This window comes from Pelobates fuscus, chromosome 2 (assembly GCF_036172605.1).
Source record: "Pelobates fuscus isolate aPelFus1 chromosome 2, aPelFus1.pri, whole genome shotgun sequence".
Taxonomy (NCBI): Eukaryota; Metazoa; Chordata; class Amphibia; order Anura; family Pelobatidae; genus Pelobates; species Pelobates fuscus.
In genome coordinates, this window is record NC_086318.1 from 451304255 (window position 1) to 451319219 (window position 14965).

At 45.5% G+C, this 14965-nt stretch overlaps 1 protein-coding gene across 1 annotated transcript in view; it reads right to left on the bottom strand.

Moving 5' to 3' along the window:
- The window catches only part of PEX6 (peroxisomal biogenesis factor 6), a 203806-nt gene that overhangs the window by 38391 nt on the left and 150450 nt on the right, over positions 1 to 14965 (bottom strand). Inside the window, exons 10-11 of the mRNA XM_063444206.1 lie at positions 14207 to 14330; positions 12877 to 13082 (exon numbers count right to left, since the gene is read on the bottom strand). Coding sequence (XP_063300276.1) covers positions 12877 to 13082; positions 14207 to 14330 — 330 coding nt within the window. The remainder of the gene's footprint in view (positions 1 to 12876; positions 13083 to 14206; positions 14331 to 14965) is intronic.

Genomic DNA, 14965 nt, shown 5'->3' on the forward strand with positions numbered 1-14965 from the left:
ATTCGTCCAGGCCCACCTCCACCCAGGGCGGCCGCAGCCCACCACTACCAGGACCTAGTCACCACCCCATATGGTTCCGCAGTCCCCATTACTACTGTGGAACAATGGGAGGTACTGCACGAGGCAGATCCGGTCCAGGCCAATGTGGATAATCTACGGCACCATCGACAGACGGTATATCTGAATGGTACAGCAGTCCGGGGATTACGAGATTCGGGAGCCACCATCACTTTGGTACAGAGCCACCTGATTTCAGATCAGGCAAAACTGAACAAAACTGTTGCCGTCCGGGTAGCTGGGGGAGCAGTGTACCGGCTACCTACAGCAAGGGTACATTTACATTGGGGAGCGGGGGCAGGGGAAGTGGAGGTGGGGTTGATGCCACATTTACCGGCGGAGGTTTTATTGGGGAACGATCTGGGGAGGCTCACTTCTGCTTTTGAGCCCCAGTCACCCACCACAGGAGAGGTCAACCCTGTAGTCACCCGACAACAGGCCCGCACCCAGGACCACAACACACTGCCGGAGGTCCAGGTAAGCAACCCTACCCCCCCTCTAGAATGTGTCCCCTGGGCTCCACCTAATGAATTTGTAGCTGAAGTCGCAACAGACCCCACGCTTCAGGTGTATAGGGACAAGGTTGGCACGGGTTCCCCCGGGGCGGAGAGAGAGAAGTTTAACTGGGATAAACAACTTTTATACAGGGAAACAACCAAACAGATTACGGGGTTAGACCCGATAGCGAGGAGACAATTAGTGGTACCACAGCGGTACCGGGCTGAATTACTCCGGATAGCGCATGATATTCCGCTATCCGGACATCTAGGGGTTAGTCGCACCAGGTACAGACTAACCCAGAGTTTCTTCTGGCCAGGGATTAGCCAGGAAGTACGCAGATATTGCACGACTTGCGATACCTGCCAGAGAGTGGGAAAAAGGGGGGATCGCAGGAAGGCTAAACTTCACCCCTTACCCATAATAGAGGAACCTTTTAGCCGAATAGCGGTGGATCTGATAGGCCCCCTCAATAAAGTTAGCCCGTCAGGAAAACGGTATATTTTAACGGTCGTAGATTATGCCACCAGGTATCCAGAAGCAGTGGCTCTGACCAACATCCATGCTGAGACGGTCGCGGATGCCCTCATGCGGATATTCTCCCGGATGGGATTACCCAGGGAGATTATCTCGGATCAGGGTACCCAGTTTACCGCAGAATTCACCCAACACCTCTGGAGGATCTGTGGCATTAAGCCTATTATCAGCGCCCCTTACCACCCCCAGACGAACGGGCTCTGCGAACGATTCAATGGTACCTTGAAGCAGATGCTCCGAACCTTCGCAGAGACCCACAAGGACTGGGAACGATTCCTGCCGCACCTCCTATTTGCATACCGGGAGGTGCCGCAGGAATCCACAGGGTTCTCCCCGTTTGAATTATTGTTTGGAAGGAGGGTCCGAGGCCCATTGGATCTTATTAGAGAGCATTGGGAGGGAGACCGGAGCACAGATGGCACTCCCATCCTACCATATGTGTTGGCCTTTCGGGACCGCCTAGAAGCGTTGACCAAGACGGTACGGGAAAACCTTCAGGAGGCCCAGACCCGCCAGCGTACATGGTATGATCGGGGAGCCAGGGACCGTAGCTTTCAGGTCGGGCAGAAGGTACTAATTTTAAAACCTGTCCGACATGATAAGTTACAGGCCGCCTGGCAGGGCCCATATAAGGTGGTGGAGCAAAGATGCGATACCACCTATATTATCGGCCCCTGCACAGGGACTGGGGGGCGACGCATGCTCCATGTGAACATGCTGAAGCCCTACCACGAGCGTACTGAGGAGGTAACCGCCATCTGTGCCCCTAACACGGAAGAGTTTGACAGCTTACCCCTCCCCGATTTGCTGGGGGATGGGCAGCTGTCCGGAGATTTAGGGGAGGTTACGCTGGGAGATCGGCTGAGCCCACAGGAGCGGATCGAGGTACAGCAACTATTGGAAGAGAAACGCGACACGTTCTCTAATGTACCTGGATACACGCCTCTGGCAACTCACCGGGTCGAGACCCCAGGGCAACTACCCATGCGCCAGACGCCATACCGCATTCCAGAAGCGGTACGGGCAAACATGCGTAAGGAGATCGACGAAATGCTCCAACTGGGGGTGATTGAACCCTCAGACAGTCCTTGGGCATCTCCTGTAGTCCTCGTACCAAAGCGAGACGGTACGACCCGCTTCTGCGTGGACTATAGGAGATTGAACGAGAAGACTGTATCTGACGCCTATCCGATGCCCCGGATAGACGAGTTACTGGACAGAATGGCCAGGGGCCAATACCTCACCACTATTGACTTGTGTAAAGGGTATTGGCAAATCCCCCTGGCCCCAGACGCCATCCCGAAGTCGGCCTTTGTCACCCCATTTGGCTTGTACCAGTTTAAGGTCATGCCATTTGGGATGAAAAACGCCCCAGCCACCTTCCAAAGGATGGTGGATCGACTCCTAGATGGATTCCAGGACTATACATGTGCCTACCTGGACGATATTGCTATTTTTAGCAATACGTGGCAGGAACACTTAGCTCACATCGGAGCTGTACTAGATAGGATAAGGGAAGCAGGTCTGACCTTGAAGCCGGCCAAGTGTAGTATCGGCATGGCTGAGGTACAATACCTGGGACATAGAGTAGGGTGCGGTAAACAAAAACCCGAACCCGCCAAAGTAGAGGCTGTAGCCCAGTGGCCCACCCCTAGGACTAAGACCCAGGTTTTAGCGTTTCTAGGGACAGCAGGGTATTACCGGAAGTTTGTTCCCAATTATAGCGCCCTGGCCAAACCCCTCACTGACCTGACCCGTAAGAACCTTCCCCGCCAAGTAAACTGGACCCCGGAGTGTGAGCAGGCATTCCAACAATTGAAAAATGCACTGATAAATGCCCCTGTCTTGGCAGCTCCCAATCCAACTAAACGTTTTCTTGTTCACACTGACGCTTCTATGTTTGGATTGGGGGCAGTACTGAGTCAAGTCGGGGCCGATGGCGGGGAACATCCAGTGGCTTACATCAGTCGCAAACTGTTACCTCGAGAAGTAAGCTACGCCGCCATCGAAAAGGAATGCCTGGCTGTGGTGTGGGCCCTAAAGAAGCTACAACCCTATTTATATGGACAGCCCTTTTCCTTGCTCACGGATCACAACCCGTTAGTCTGGCTGAACCGGGTGGCTGGAGACAACGCCAGGCTGCTGCGCTGGAGTTTGGCGCTACAGCCTTTTGACTTTAATATCCAGTACCGGCCGGGTAAGCAGAATGGAAATGCTGACGGGTTGTCAAAACAAACTGACTTAGAGAAATGATCCGTGAGCCCCCGGACATCCCCAAGCCGATCCGTGTTGGATCAGACTGTGTATGCCGGCTTGTGGGCAAGGGGGAGCAGTGTAGCGGATTGGTACCGGGCTGTCCCACGACATGTATGAGAATAAGTGTATTTGGTCATCTGGCTGGTTTAATGTGTATGTACAGGTATAGAAAGCATGGTATCCGGGTATAATGACAGTTAAATGTATGTAAAGAATTGTATTCCTCTAGTTGTTCGGTAGAATCATTCAAATAAAACAAGGGAATGAAACTACCGAACAACCAGACCACCCAGGAATGAGTGTGCCTCCAATTACCGTTTGCAACAATGTTGCAAACAGGTAATTGGCAATCAGTGCAGTGTGGTCTTTGTCCTCTGGGTGGCCGCCATTCGGGAAACAAACACGTGGCGGCGGCCATCTTAAACTACCGAACAGCGGTGTTTTGCCGTCGAGTGTCTGGAACTAAAATCGGACACTTGACTAGGCAAACACCGCTGAGACCTCCATACTTCCAGAAATTCGTATGGAAACTACCGAATGACCCGCCGTTCGGTAGAAAGAGCCCCATAAACAAGGGAATTCATTCAAACCCTCTCCAGGCTCTATAACACAGGCAATTCGCCTGTTTTCATTCCCTTGTTTGTGACCGACCGCAGGGCCAAAATGCATGGAACTGTTTTCGGATACTTTACCCATGCGGTCGGTCAAATCTTTGGAACCCCATATCTCACGAACCATTCATCCGAATGGGCTAATTTTTAAGTATGTTGGTCCCCCAGAATAGAGCTATCTGGGGATGTTGGATTTGTGGATGTACCCCAAGTATTTAGGGTACATCCAAAACTCGGGGAAAACTGTGTACACAATAAGGGGATTATGATGCTAGAGGAGGGGAGGAGATCTGTGGGAGGTTACTACTTAGAGATTGGATAATGTCTTAAGTGTTAGAACCTCCTCCCTTGCATGGGAGAGGGCTTTATAAGGAACTGTGGAATAAAGCTTGTCAGTCTACTCCTGAAACTGTGTGTCGTCCAGTTATTGGGATTGCGATGGGGATACTGCTGTATTACTTTACCTGCTGGAAACCTTGCCTATGGACTTAACCTCACCTTGTTCCTGAGCCTCACTGGAATCTCTAGTGGAGAATAGCTGTGCAAGATCGGCTCTCCGCTACAACCATAAAGATAAGCTAATTGACGTCAAAATAGCCACCAGGAAAAGTTAACTCTTTCCTGGATAGGAATGTTTAGTGGGACGAGACTGCCCTCTATAGACCAAATACTTAAATTGCTATCTGGAAGGTAACCACACCTCCAGTTTTCTATTGGTCTATCACCTAGTGACGAACAGATAATTTTTCCCTTTAAAAGTTAAGACAAAGGGAAAAGAAGAGGGAGAGGTATGCAAAAGGAAGCAAAGAAGCAAGGAGGTGAGCAGTCGGGGGCAATGCAGAGAAATCCATGACAGATATCCACTCCAGGGCACTCAGAATTTCTTACACATCCATTCAGTTCCTGAGACTACCTACTAATCTGATGAAAATATCTACTCAACTGGCAATTATACTGGTTTCATTTAATTAATCTAAATTAATTAATTTTTTTCTAATAGCATGATATATGACTGGATAAATCACGATCAGATTTCGATATTTAGAAATCTTAGTTACTAAAGAATATATAATTAAGCATTCTATTCTGCAGATGGAAAAGAATAATTATGTATTTATGTGATTTATCACATGTTAGCATATCGTGATATTTATCCAGGTGTATTGATTTGCTCTAAAATAAGATAAAATATCTGTTTAGGCAAGTTAAGATTCTGCTTATAGAATTTGATAGATTTCTCTTATTGGATGGTTCCAGGAAATGACTAAATAGCTGGTTTAAATGTTATTTTATTTAAAATCACATGAGAATAGGTCTTAATTACCTAGGAGGTCTAGCCAGCATTGAAAGGGTTATTATAACTGTCAGCTAAAGTGTTATGGCCTTAAGCTGCAAGCTCTGTGTGTAAGTTTCACTTTCGCTTCTCTGTGAAGTATTATCATAAATCATTGTCAACCATTGATGTGTATTGCCATTAATTGCATATCATGTTATACTGAATATTCATTGATTATTGTCACACATGTTACTTATTATTATTATTTAAATTGTCACAATAAATTGTATCTATTTTTATAACAAATTGTGATTTTATTTATATGGAATACATTTCACTTACACGATAACGATCTTTGGGATCTGATAATTGAAATAGTGGGCAATTCTCAACTGTTTACTATTATCGTCCCATAAATATCCCCACAGTATGTCATCCAGTTGAGATTCAAACAGTCTACTTTGCTCAAAGGGGAGCTCACACAAAGAATTCTTAGAAGCAAAGTCATTGTACGAGCTTCTGAGCCATACTGCTCGTCTGGTTACATTAGAAAGCCCCATCATTTACACTGAAAGCTTCAGTGCCTTTGATGAAGAGTCGGACAGAAAATCATCAGCCATCTTGATATTTCTCAAAAGTTTAACAGTTCCTGTATCTTCCCTGGATTCACCCATATAAAGTGTTTATATAGTATCCAGCCAGCATCTTTGGTCTTTAGCCACCAAAGTACCTAAAATGAGCGCCTTACTCTGGACCGCTTCAATTCCATTCCCTTAGTATCCACTGCAGCACAGATGGGTGAATAGGGAAAGACTTATGTTTTCTATTTAACGGTTTCCTGAAGAAGATTCTTCCCTCCACTCCCGGGTCATCACCCCTCCGTAGTTCCTCCTTAGGCTGCCTCTGTGAGGCCCCCGCACTCTAGGTAGGTTGGCCGCGAGTCTCCGCTTTATGCGTGTTCTCCTGGGCACGCTGGCTTTGTACTGGCTGCTGTGTCTGGTGGGCCCCTGGCTCGGGTGGTGGACAGGCTGTTGTGTCGGTAGCTTGTGGTAAACCCGTGCCAGGAGGGTCCGGAGTAGCTTGTTGAGCGATGCAATGCCAGAACTTGCAGCAGATAGCATCGAACCTGGCTACTCCATTGCTGATCTGGGTCGCATTGGTGAGCCGCCAGCATGGCGGTCATCTTGGTCGCGCCACGAAACAAGGGATCCGTGGAGCTTTAGGTTTCTGGTGCTTTGTATGGGGTCTACCCAGTAGTGGGGACCGAGATGACCCCCCCGGTCCAAAGGGTGGGGGGGTGAAACAGGGTCCTGGATAGGTGGTTCGTATGGAGCCAGAGGAGCGGCTGTCCCCCCAGGCTCGGTTGCGTTGGTAGGCCGCCGAAGCTTGCAGTAGTGGCTACCGGGAGCTTTGCTTCAGTCTGTGTGCAGGAGTCTCTTGTGTGGGGTCAGAATGCAACTTTGCTGCTGATAAATTGGGTAAAATACCCTAATATTGGTCAATAATGTGAGTTTGTGGAGGAGCCCGAGTTGCATGCGGCTGCCTCGGTCAGCTGTCAGGCCCTGCCCCCCTTTGCAGTAGTTAGTTGATACCTCTTTTTTTTTTTTTTTTTTTGGAAGGTTCAATGACGACCAAGCTTAAGCTTCCTCACAGATGGCATGACGATTTCTCCTAGGATTTTCTGATACTTCAATGAATCAATTTTGTCTTGCACACACTGCAGGTTTCCAGTGCCACAGGATGCAAAGCAGCCCAGAGCATCAACGAGCCACAACCATGCTTAACAGTAGGCACAGTGTTCTTTTCAGCGTATGCTTAATTCTTCTTCCTCCAGACAAACCACTGATCGATTGGACCGAAAAGTTCCAGTTTTGTTTATTCGCTCCACAGAACAGAATCCCTAAACGACTTTGGCTTATTTTTAGGATTTTGAGATTATTGGAGTCGACTTTTCTTGTGCTTTTGGATCAGTAGTGGTGTACGTCTTGGGAGTTCTGACAAGAAAACTTTCTGCGTTTAGTATACATCTTACTGTACTCACTGAAACCTGCATGTTGCCACCAAGTATTGCTGCAGGTCTTTAGTAGTCACTCAAGGGCTTTTCACAAACTGCCTTCTCAGGTTTTTCACAACCTGCCTTCTCATTGATAGCTTCCTTTTTCTGCCCCATCCAGGTAGTGTAACCACTGTTACTTCAACTTTGAACTTGCGAACTATGCTTCCAGCTGTGTCTCTAGGAACATTCACTATCTTTTTGTATGCTGTTCCTTGTTCGTAAAGGGTGATGATCTCTTCTCTTAACTGGACCATTCTTTTGACTTCGCCATATTTCAGTCAAACATGTCCGGCGGCACATGTCCAAGGATAATATTACAGATGAAAGGAGTTCAGAGGAATTTGAGCCTTTGGGTATCTAGTTGCAAACTCTTAGTACAAATTTAGACTCTCAATGTCATTTTAAAATATTTCCTGGCTCATCTTCTTTGTGTTGGAGATGTAATCTGCTACATGTTTAATTTAACATATATTTGAGCTTGCACAATTTAAGTGAAGGCTTGGTTACAGATTTAAAATCTCACCACGTACAAACTACATCTACTTTTGGAATATTATACCCTAGATATGATACCAATGGGTCTTCAGAGGCCAAATATATGTCCATATTATATAACATGTAGCTGGATTTTGGAAAAAATATCCCACTCAACCTAGTCAATGGTAAATCTTATTGCTATGAAAAAATGTTCGCCCAGACTCATAACTCCTTTGTTTATTTAATTTGTAACATGTGCAAATTCTTACTGTTGGGTTATAACAGAAAAAAACATCCATTTTAAATGATTTACAAGATCATACTTGTGATGATGCTTTCAATAAAATTTACTTTTTTTTTCTCCGTCTTACTATTGTATTTGTATAATATGATTCTTATATTATTTAAAACATCAGTTTTTATAAAAATGTGACAAATATATTAACTCCCCACAGAACATGAGAGAAGAGACTAAAACATACATAAAATACAGACAAGGTAAAACTGAATAAACAAGTTAAAGTGACAATGCAGAAAGCACTTTATATTAAGCAGCTAGCCTCAAGCCCTTCAACAGATTAAGAATCAATCCGCCGGCAGTTCAGGTTTTTATATATTTCTTGTAAAAGGTTAAATTCTTTAATCTGCCTAGATTGTTAGCACTACAGGGTGCAGGAAGGGAAAGCTTTTCACAGTTTAATTGATATGCTTTCCTAAAGAAGTAATATTTTTTTTAAAGGAGTGGAGATTGGGTGAAAGTCTAACAGAGAGGGGAAGGGCGTTCCATAAGGAACAGTGCAGCCCTAGAGAAGTCTTTAAGTTGAGCATCAGAGGTAGGAGTACGAACAGAGGTTAGACAAAGGTCTCCGGCAGAGCGTAGGTGTAGCGGACCACCTGGTAACCCGACCGGTTACCTCCGCTACTTACCTTCCTTCAACCAATCATTTAAAATACAAAGATACCTACTTCCGCCCCAGTTACTGGACGAGACACAGTTCTGGAGGTACAACTCTGATAATCTTTATTGAAAACAGGCTTCTTTTATGCACAAACCCCCGCAGGGGGATGGCTTACAGCAGATAACCATCTCAGCTCTGAGAGATACCAACTGGACAATAGTAATACACATTAAAACATAGCACAGGGGGGACACTTAGGGGCTCCGTGCCCCGGGAATGGAAGGCATTCACTGGATAGCCCCGGGTCCCCTTTGGGATCCCTGCAAATAGCGAGGCTATCGGATGTACAGAGCCCGAGAAATAATCACCTAAAGTCTGGGGCTCAAGGCTCTGTACATCCCTGAAATTAGTTCCAGGGAGTTGCTTGGCTCAGTCCGGTGAATTCAAACTTTGCTCCTAAACCAAGGAACAACCAGTCAGCTGAATGGGCGCGAACCAAATTGCGCCAATCAGCGCTCAGGGAGGTGAGGAGTTTTGCCTCCCAATCCAAAGAAAGGGTGCGAAACTCGGTTGCACCAATCAGCGCTCGGGGAGGAGAGGGGTTTCGCCGCCCAATTAGATGAAAGAGCGCAAAACCCCGTTTGGAAGGCGCTCCTTCTCTGATTGGTTGCCTGAGCCCCGCATCGACCAATCAGCACTCCCTCGTGTCTACCAATCAGGAGAATGGCGCAAATTGGTCGGCACGGACTTCCAGGCGGCCAGTGGGGACTCTGAGGCTGTGAAGCCGACTAACAGCCCCAGGGTCCCAGCTGGGGCTCACGCCTCTCCCCGGCGGCCACCTCCACTGAGGCAAACCCCAGGAGGGGGGGTGGGGAAGCTCTTTGGGCAGCTACGAGCCTGGCCTCGCAGCCCCCGTGTAGGGCTTCTTTAGGAGTAGGTTAGGGTGATCTGGACCACCCGTACCCCAGATGGTATCCCCACCAACATCAGGGACCCGTCCCTGGAGTCCTGGTGTGAAGCCTCTGCAAGGGAAACTTCCCTCTTCGGGAAACGAATGCTCCCCCTGGCTGCCACCCAGGGGAGCGCTTATAGTTACTTTCCCTGCAGTTTCACACCTATTTGCAAGTGCGAACGTTCTGATTCACTGGGGTGGTCCTCGAAGCGCCCCCACACTGTCAAAAAGGCATATTACACAGTTAAAATAAAACTACATGGGGGAAACACACATTTTATATTGGGGGATCTATGAATATGGCAGAGGGCAATTCACAGACAGTCAGCGGTCCAAGACGGGACATATCTGTGTAATAGTGAGGATGCAAGAAGTATGAAAAAATTTGAGATGAAGAGGTAGTGTATGGCTGTTGATTTGATATTGCTTTGTTTATGGTACTGCCTCTGGAAGCCCCCCGTTACATGTATCTTAACCATGTCTTCAGAACTTCCTCCTGATCTAGGTGGGCCCTAAATGGTCTACTTACTGCAAGACTGATTTCTCTTTTAGTTTCCTGACCTAATAGTCACCTTCAGTCCGTCAGTATATTATACTGGCAGACATTTTGTGGTAAGACAGAAATTAAAAACGTATACTGTAAGTCACCATCAGAACAGAGGTGACTCACTTTTGTATCACAATGCAAAGACAGAAACATTTTTACTTCTGTGTAACTCTATTCATTCAAGCCTGAGCTAAGGAATGCGACTTATGTAAACATTGGCAGAGATAAGACCTGAGATAAGACATGATGTCTACACAGGATTACCAATGACAGATAACACGAAGTAATTAATTTTACTTTCTAAAAACTAATGGAATCTTACAAAGTTCCATTGTGAGGAAGGGTGAAATTAAGGCTACAGGTGTCAAATTCTAATTTTATCACAGCAAAACCAGACGCTCTGTCTGGAAAACGAAAAGAAAATGCTTTGAAGTGACATGTCTTTGATGGACGGTTATCCATAAAAGATAACCAAGATGAAGTCAAACGCTTCACGAAATTCTCTTAACCCATTATACAAAAAGGTAAATGGACGCCCCCTGACAAGAATTTTCTGTGATGTAATTGTGCCATCTACTGACCAAAATCTAGATGATAGTCTGTAGGGAAGACACGCCCACAGTTCGCTATTGGTCACTATAAACTAGTGATGTATAGAGAACTTCTCCTTTAAAATTAAGGACAAAGGAGAGAGAGGGAACACTCTTAGACTCTCACATTCAGACTTACTCAGACTCAGATACACTCTCACTCTGAGGATGGACTCACACCTAACATCTAAGATCTGACATCTGGAGCCAAAGCTGGACATACCTAATTCTATTTTTTTTCCAACTAACACAACTTCAAAACTCTGCAAACTTTTCTATTTTTCCCACAATTCTCATCATACTCGCATTCACCATTTATGGGATACATATCCGAGCCTGAAAAAGAGAAATTCTACAACATAACTGGTAATTATGATGGTTTTTAATTAATTTAATTAAAATTACTTACTTTTTACTAATAGCAGGAATATATATCTGGATAAATGTTGGTCAGATTTCAATTATTAGAAATCATAATTAGCTAAGGAATATATGGTTGTAAAAATTCCATTCCTGCAGGTGGAATAAAAATAACGATATATTAATGGTAAATGTGCCAAATGTTAGCATACCAAACTTTTATCCAGAATTATAAACTTTTTCTGAAATTAAGGATAGTGAATCTTAATTAGGAAAGTTAAAATTCTGCAAACGTAAAATCTGGTTAGAATTATTCTTATTGGATGGACATAGGAATGGTAAATGATCTAGTATGAGAATTATCGTATTTGTAAAATTGCAATATAATATGATATCTTGCCTATGATAATTGTAGCCAGCAGTGAAAGAGTTAATTCAGTGTGATTTGACTGTCAGCCAAAGTTTTTATTGCTTTACGCTGTGCTGCTGTGAGATGCTGCGTTCTGTGTTGATTTCAAAGTGAAGTGTCCTATCGTAACTCTTGTTAAAAACTGCATACATGTCGATATAACTGTCGCTATTTAGCTGTCTGTAATTGTGTTAAACCACTGCCATATTTTATACTTATGTTATACCTAAATATTCACTGATATTATCATGCATGTTAAATATAATTATTATTATTATTATTATTATTGTCACAATAAATTATATTTTTATAATTAAATTGTGATTAATGTGTGAGATAAAAATCATCTAATGAAACTTACTTCAGGATCTATGAGAATTAAAATAGTGGGTAATATTCAGCTTTAAATCATTAATCAGGGAAACATTGCCAAGATATCAATTTTTAATATAATAAAATTTATTATATTATGAAAATATTATTTTTAATACTTATCACCCCATAAGTATCCTCACAAATCAGCTCTGTGTTTTGTAAGCAGATTTCTTTGGATAGTTAGTCACACATCACTTATCTATTGACTTGAAATTTTTGTTTCTGGTTTTCTCCAAAAAAAATAAATAAATCAGTAAGTGTTCAAACTAGAAATTGTATCTAGAATTGTGTTACTGTGTTAAGGATCTGCAAGCATGGGAAAAGCATAGGGCAGAGGAGGAGGTGCAAGCAAATCAGTTTACTGTGATAGCAATGCAAAGGCTTCTCCGATTACCACTCACCCAGTCTCCACTGCAAAAAAAAAAAAAATCAGTAAAAGCTCACTTCTTCACGAAAGCGTATCAATTAAACTGTTAGTAGCTCCTCGGCAACACCATGATTCCTCTCCTGCAACGGTCATTAAAAACCCACTATGTCTTCATTGAATACTATTCTACTTTTCCAGCTCATTGAGCAGGGCCCTCAATCCCTCTGTTACTGTGTGTACAACACGTCTGGTTATAAATACTTGTCTGTTAGTCCACCCATTGTACAGGCAGCGGAATTTGTTAACGCTTTATAAATAATAATAATAAGTGCAATAGCCTAGGCCCTGTGTTGTTGGCGGTAATTATTTGCCCTGGAGTACTATAACCTTTACCCCCTAAGCTGGAAGAGCGGGTATCATGGCTGTAACATCCATATTCAATTCTCCACACCACATGAAGCTTCAATTTCTACCTTATACAAGGTTTCACAAAACTAGAATTGTCTCTGTTTTCACCTGAAAAACAGGTCTCAGGATCAGACTAGCTTCATCTGTATGTGTCCAAACATTAGTCCTCAGAATGGAAACACACCCCACCCAGAAACTTACCTTAGGAAAGTCAGGGAACACTCCGTGGCTACAGCTTTGGCTAGCAAGGTTTTCCCCGTTCCAGGGGGACCATACAGAAGTACCCCTGACCGTCGAAGTCCAAGAGACAATAACTCAGGATGTTCCAGAGGTAGTTGCACCGTATCAAGGAGCTGGCGCTTAACATTATGCAGCCCTCCCACATCCTTCCAATGCACACATGGGACCTGACAGAGACAAGAAATAATACTTACATATCAGAATAGACAAGAAGGCCCTGACTGAAAGATAGAAGCTTTAACTGACACGTCGGTCCACCCCCTTAGCAGGTTGACAAGGCTCCTGTCTGTCTCTGGGGGGGCAGGGTGTCTGTACCCCTCTAGCAGGGTGACATGACTCCTGTCTGTCTCTGGGGGGAAGGATGGGGGGAGGAGGTCTGTACCCACCTAGCAGGCTGACAAGGCTCCTGTCTGTCTCTGGGGCGCAGGATGTCTGCACTCCCCTAGCAAGGTGACAAGGCTCCTGTCTCTGGGGCGCAGGAAGTCTGTACCACCCTAGCAAGGTGACAAGGCTCCTGTCTGTCTCTGGGGGGGGGGGGGGGGGTGTCTGTACTCCCCTAGCAGGGTGACAAGGCTAGTCTCAGGGGGCAAGTCTGTCTCAGGGGGGCAAGGTGTCTATACTCTCCTAGCAGGGTGACATGACTCTGGTCTGTCTCTGGGGGGGAGGAGGTCTGCACCCACCCAGCAGGGTGACAAGGCTCCTGTCTGCCTCAGGGGTGCAGGATGTCTGTACTACCCTAGCAGGGTGACAAGGCTCCTTTCTATCTCTGGGGCAAAGGATGTCTGTACTCCCATAGCAGGGTGACAAGGCTCGTGTCTGTCTCTGGGAGGCAGGATGTCTGTATCCCCCTAGCAGGGTGACATGGCTCCTGTCTGTCTCTGGGGGGCAGGATGTCTGTACCACCCTAGCAAGGTGACAAGGCTCCTGTCTGTCTCTGGGGGTCATGATGTCTGTACCACCCTAGCAAGGTGACAAGGCTACTGTCTGTCTTTGGGCGGGAAGGATGTCTGTACCAACCTATCAGGGTGACAAGGCTCCTGTGTGTCACTGGGGGGCAGGATGTCTGTACTCCCCTAGCAGGGTGACAAGGCTCCTGTCTGTCTATGGGGGGCAGGATGTCTGTATCACCCTAGCAAGGTGACAAGGCTCCCGTCTGTCTCGGGCATGAAAGAGGTCTGTACCCACCTAGCAGGGTGACATGACTCCTGTGTTCCTCAAAGGGGCAGGGTGTCTGTCATTTGCAAATACTTAATATCCTTTTTAATCCATGTAGAAAAGCCCAAACTGTTACCTTGGGTGCCCCAACGGCTTGAGAATGAGATTCCTGCAACCAAGCAAGGGCTTCTTCAAAATCCTGAGAAATAATAGGAAATCCGGCCGCCAGGAGACTCTCTTCCTCCTCCTCTGTGACAGCGCTGTGGAAGGACAAAGGGCCACCGTTACCAGACATGGAAAAAGGACTCCTCTACCTAGCTGAGCTCATCTATCTAGGTCTGATATCTGTGTTTCAAAGAATATATGAAAGCACCAGGTGATGGCTTGCTATCACTAGAAATCATGCATTAAACGAACTCTGTGAAAAGCAGATCTGAAATAGTGAGCGTCTGAAAAGGGGAATGTCTGACTTATGTTAAAAATGGTGTCGATATCCACCTGATACAAAATGAAAGCCATATTGTATCTCAAAGAGAAGACGATGTGCAGGGAGTTTAGTGTGCTCCTGTAATTCCTAGTGTTCCCTAGGAATGACACAATATGCGTATCTTTCTGAGCCTCATGTTGCAGATCGACATTTGTCCTCTCAAGTTCTCGATAACTCAAGAAAAGCCTTCACATGAATCAGTGAATCATGCTCATTTAGAAAGTAAACAAATCCTAAAAAGAACACTACAAGCACCATAGCCACTGCTGCCTTGGCACCGCTCTCCCTCCCACCGTAAGTAATCCAACGGTTTTAGAGTGTTCCTTGCATAAGGTACTTACATCAAAGGACCACTATAGGCACCCAAACCACTTCAGCTCAATGAAGTGGTCTGGGTGCCAGGTCCCT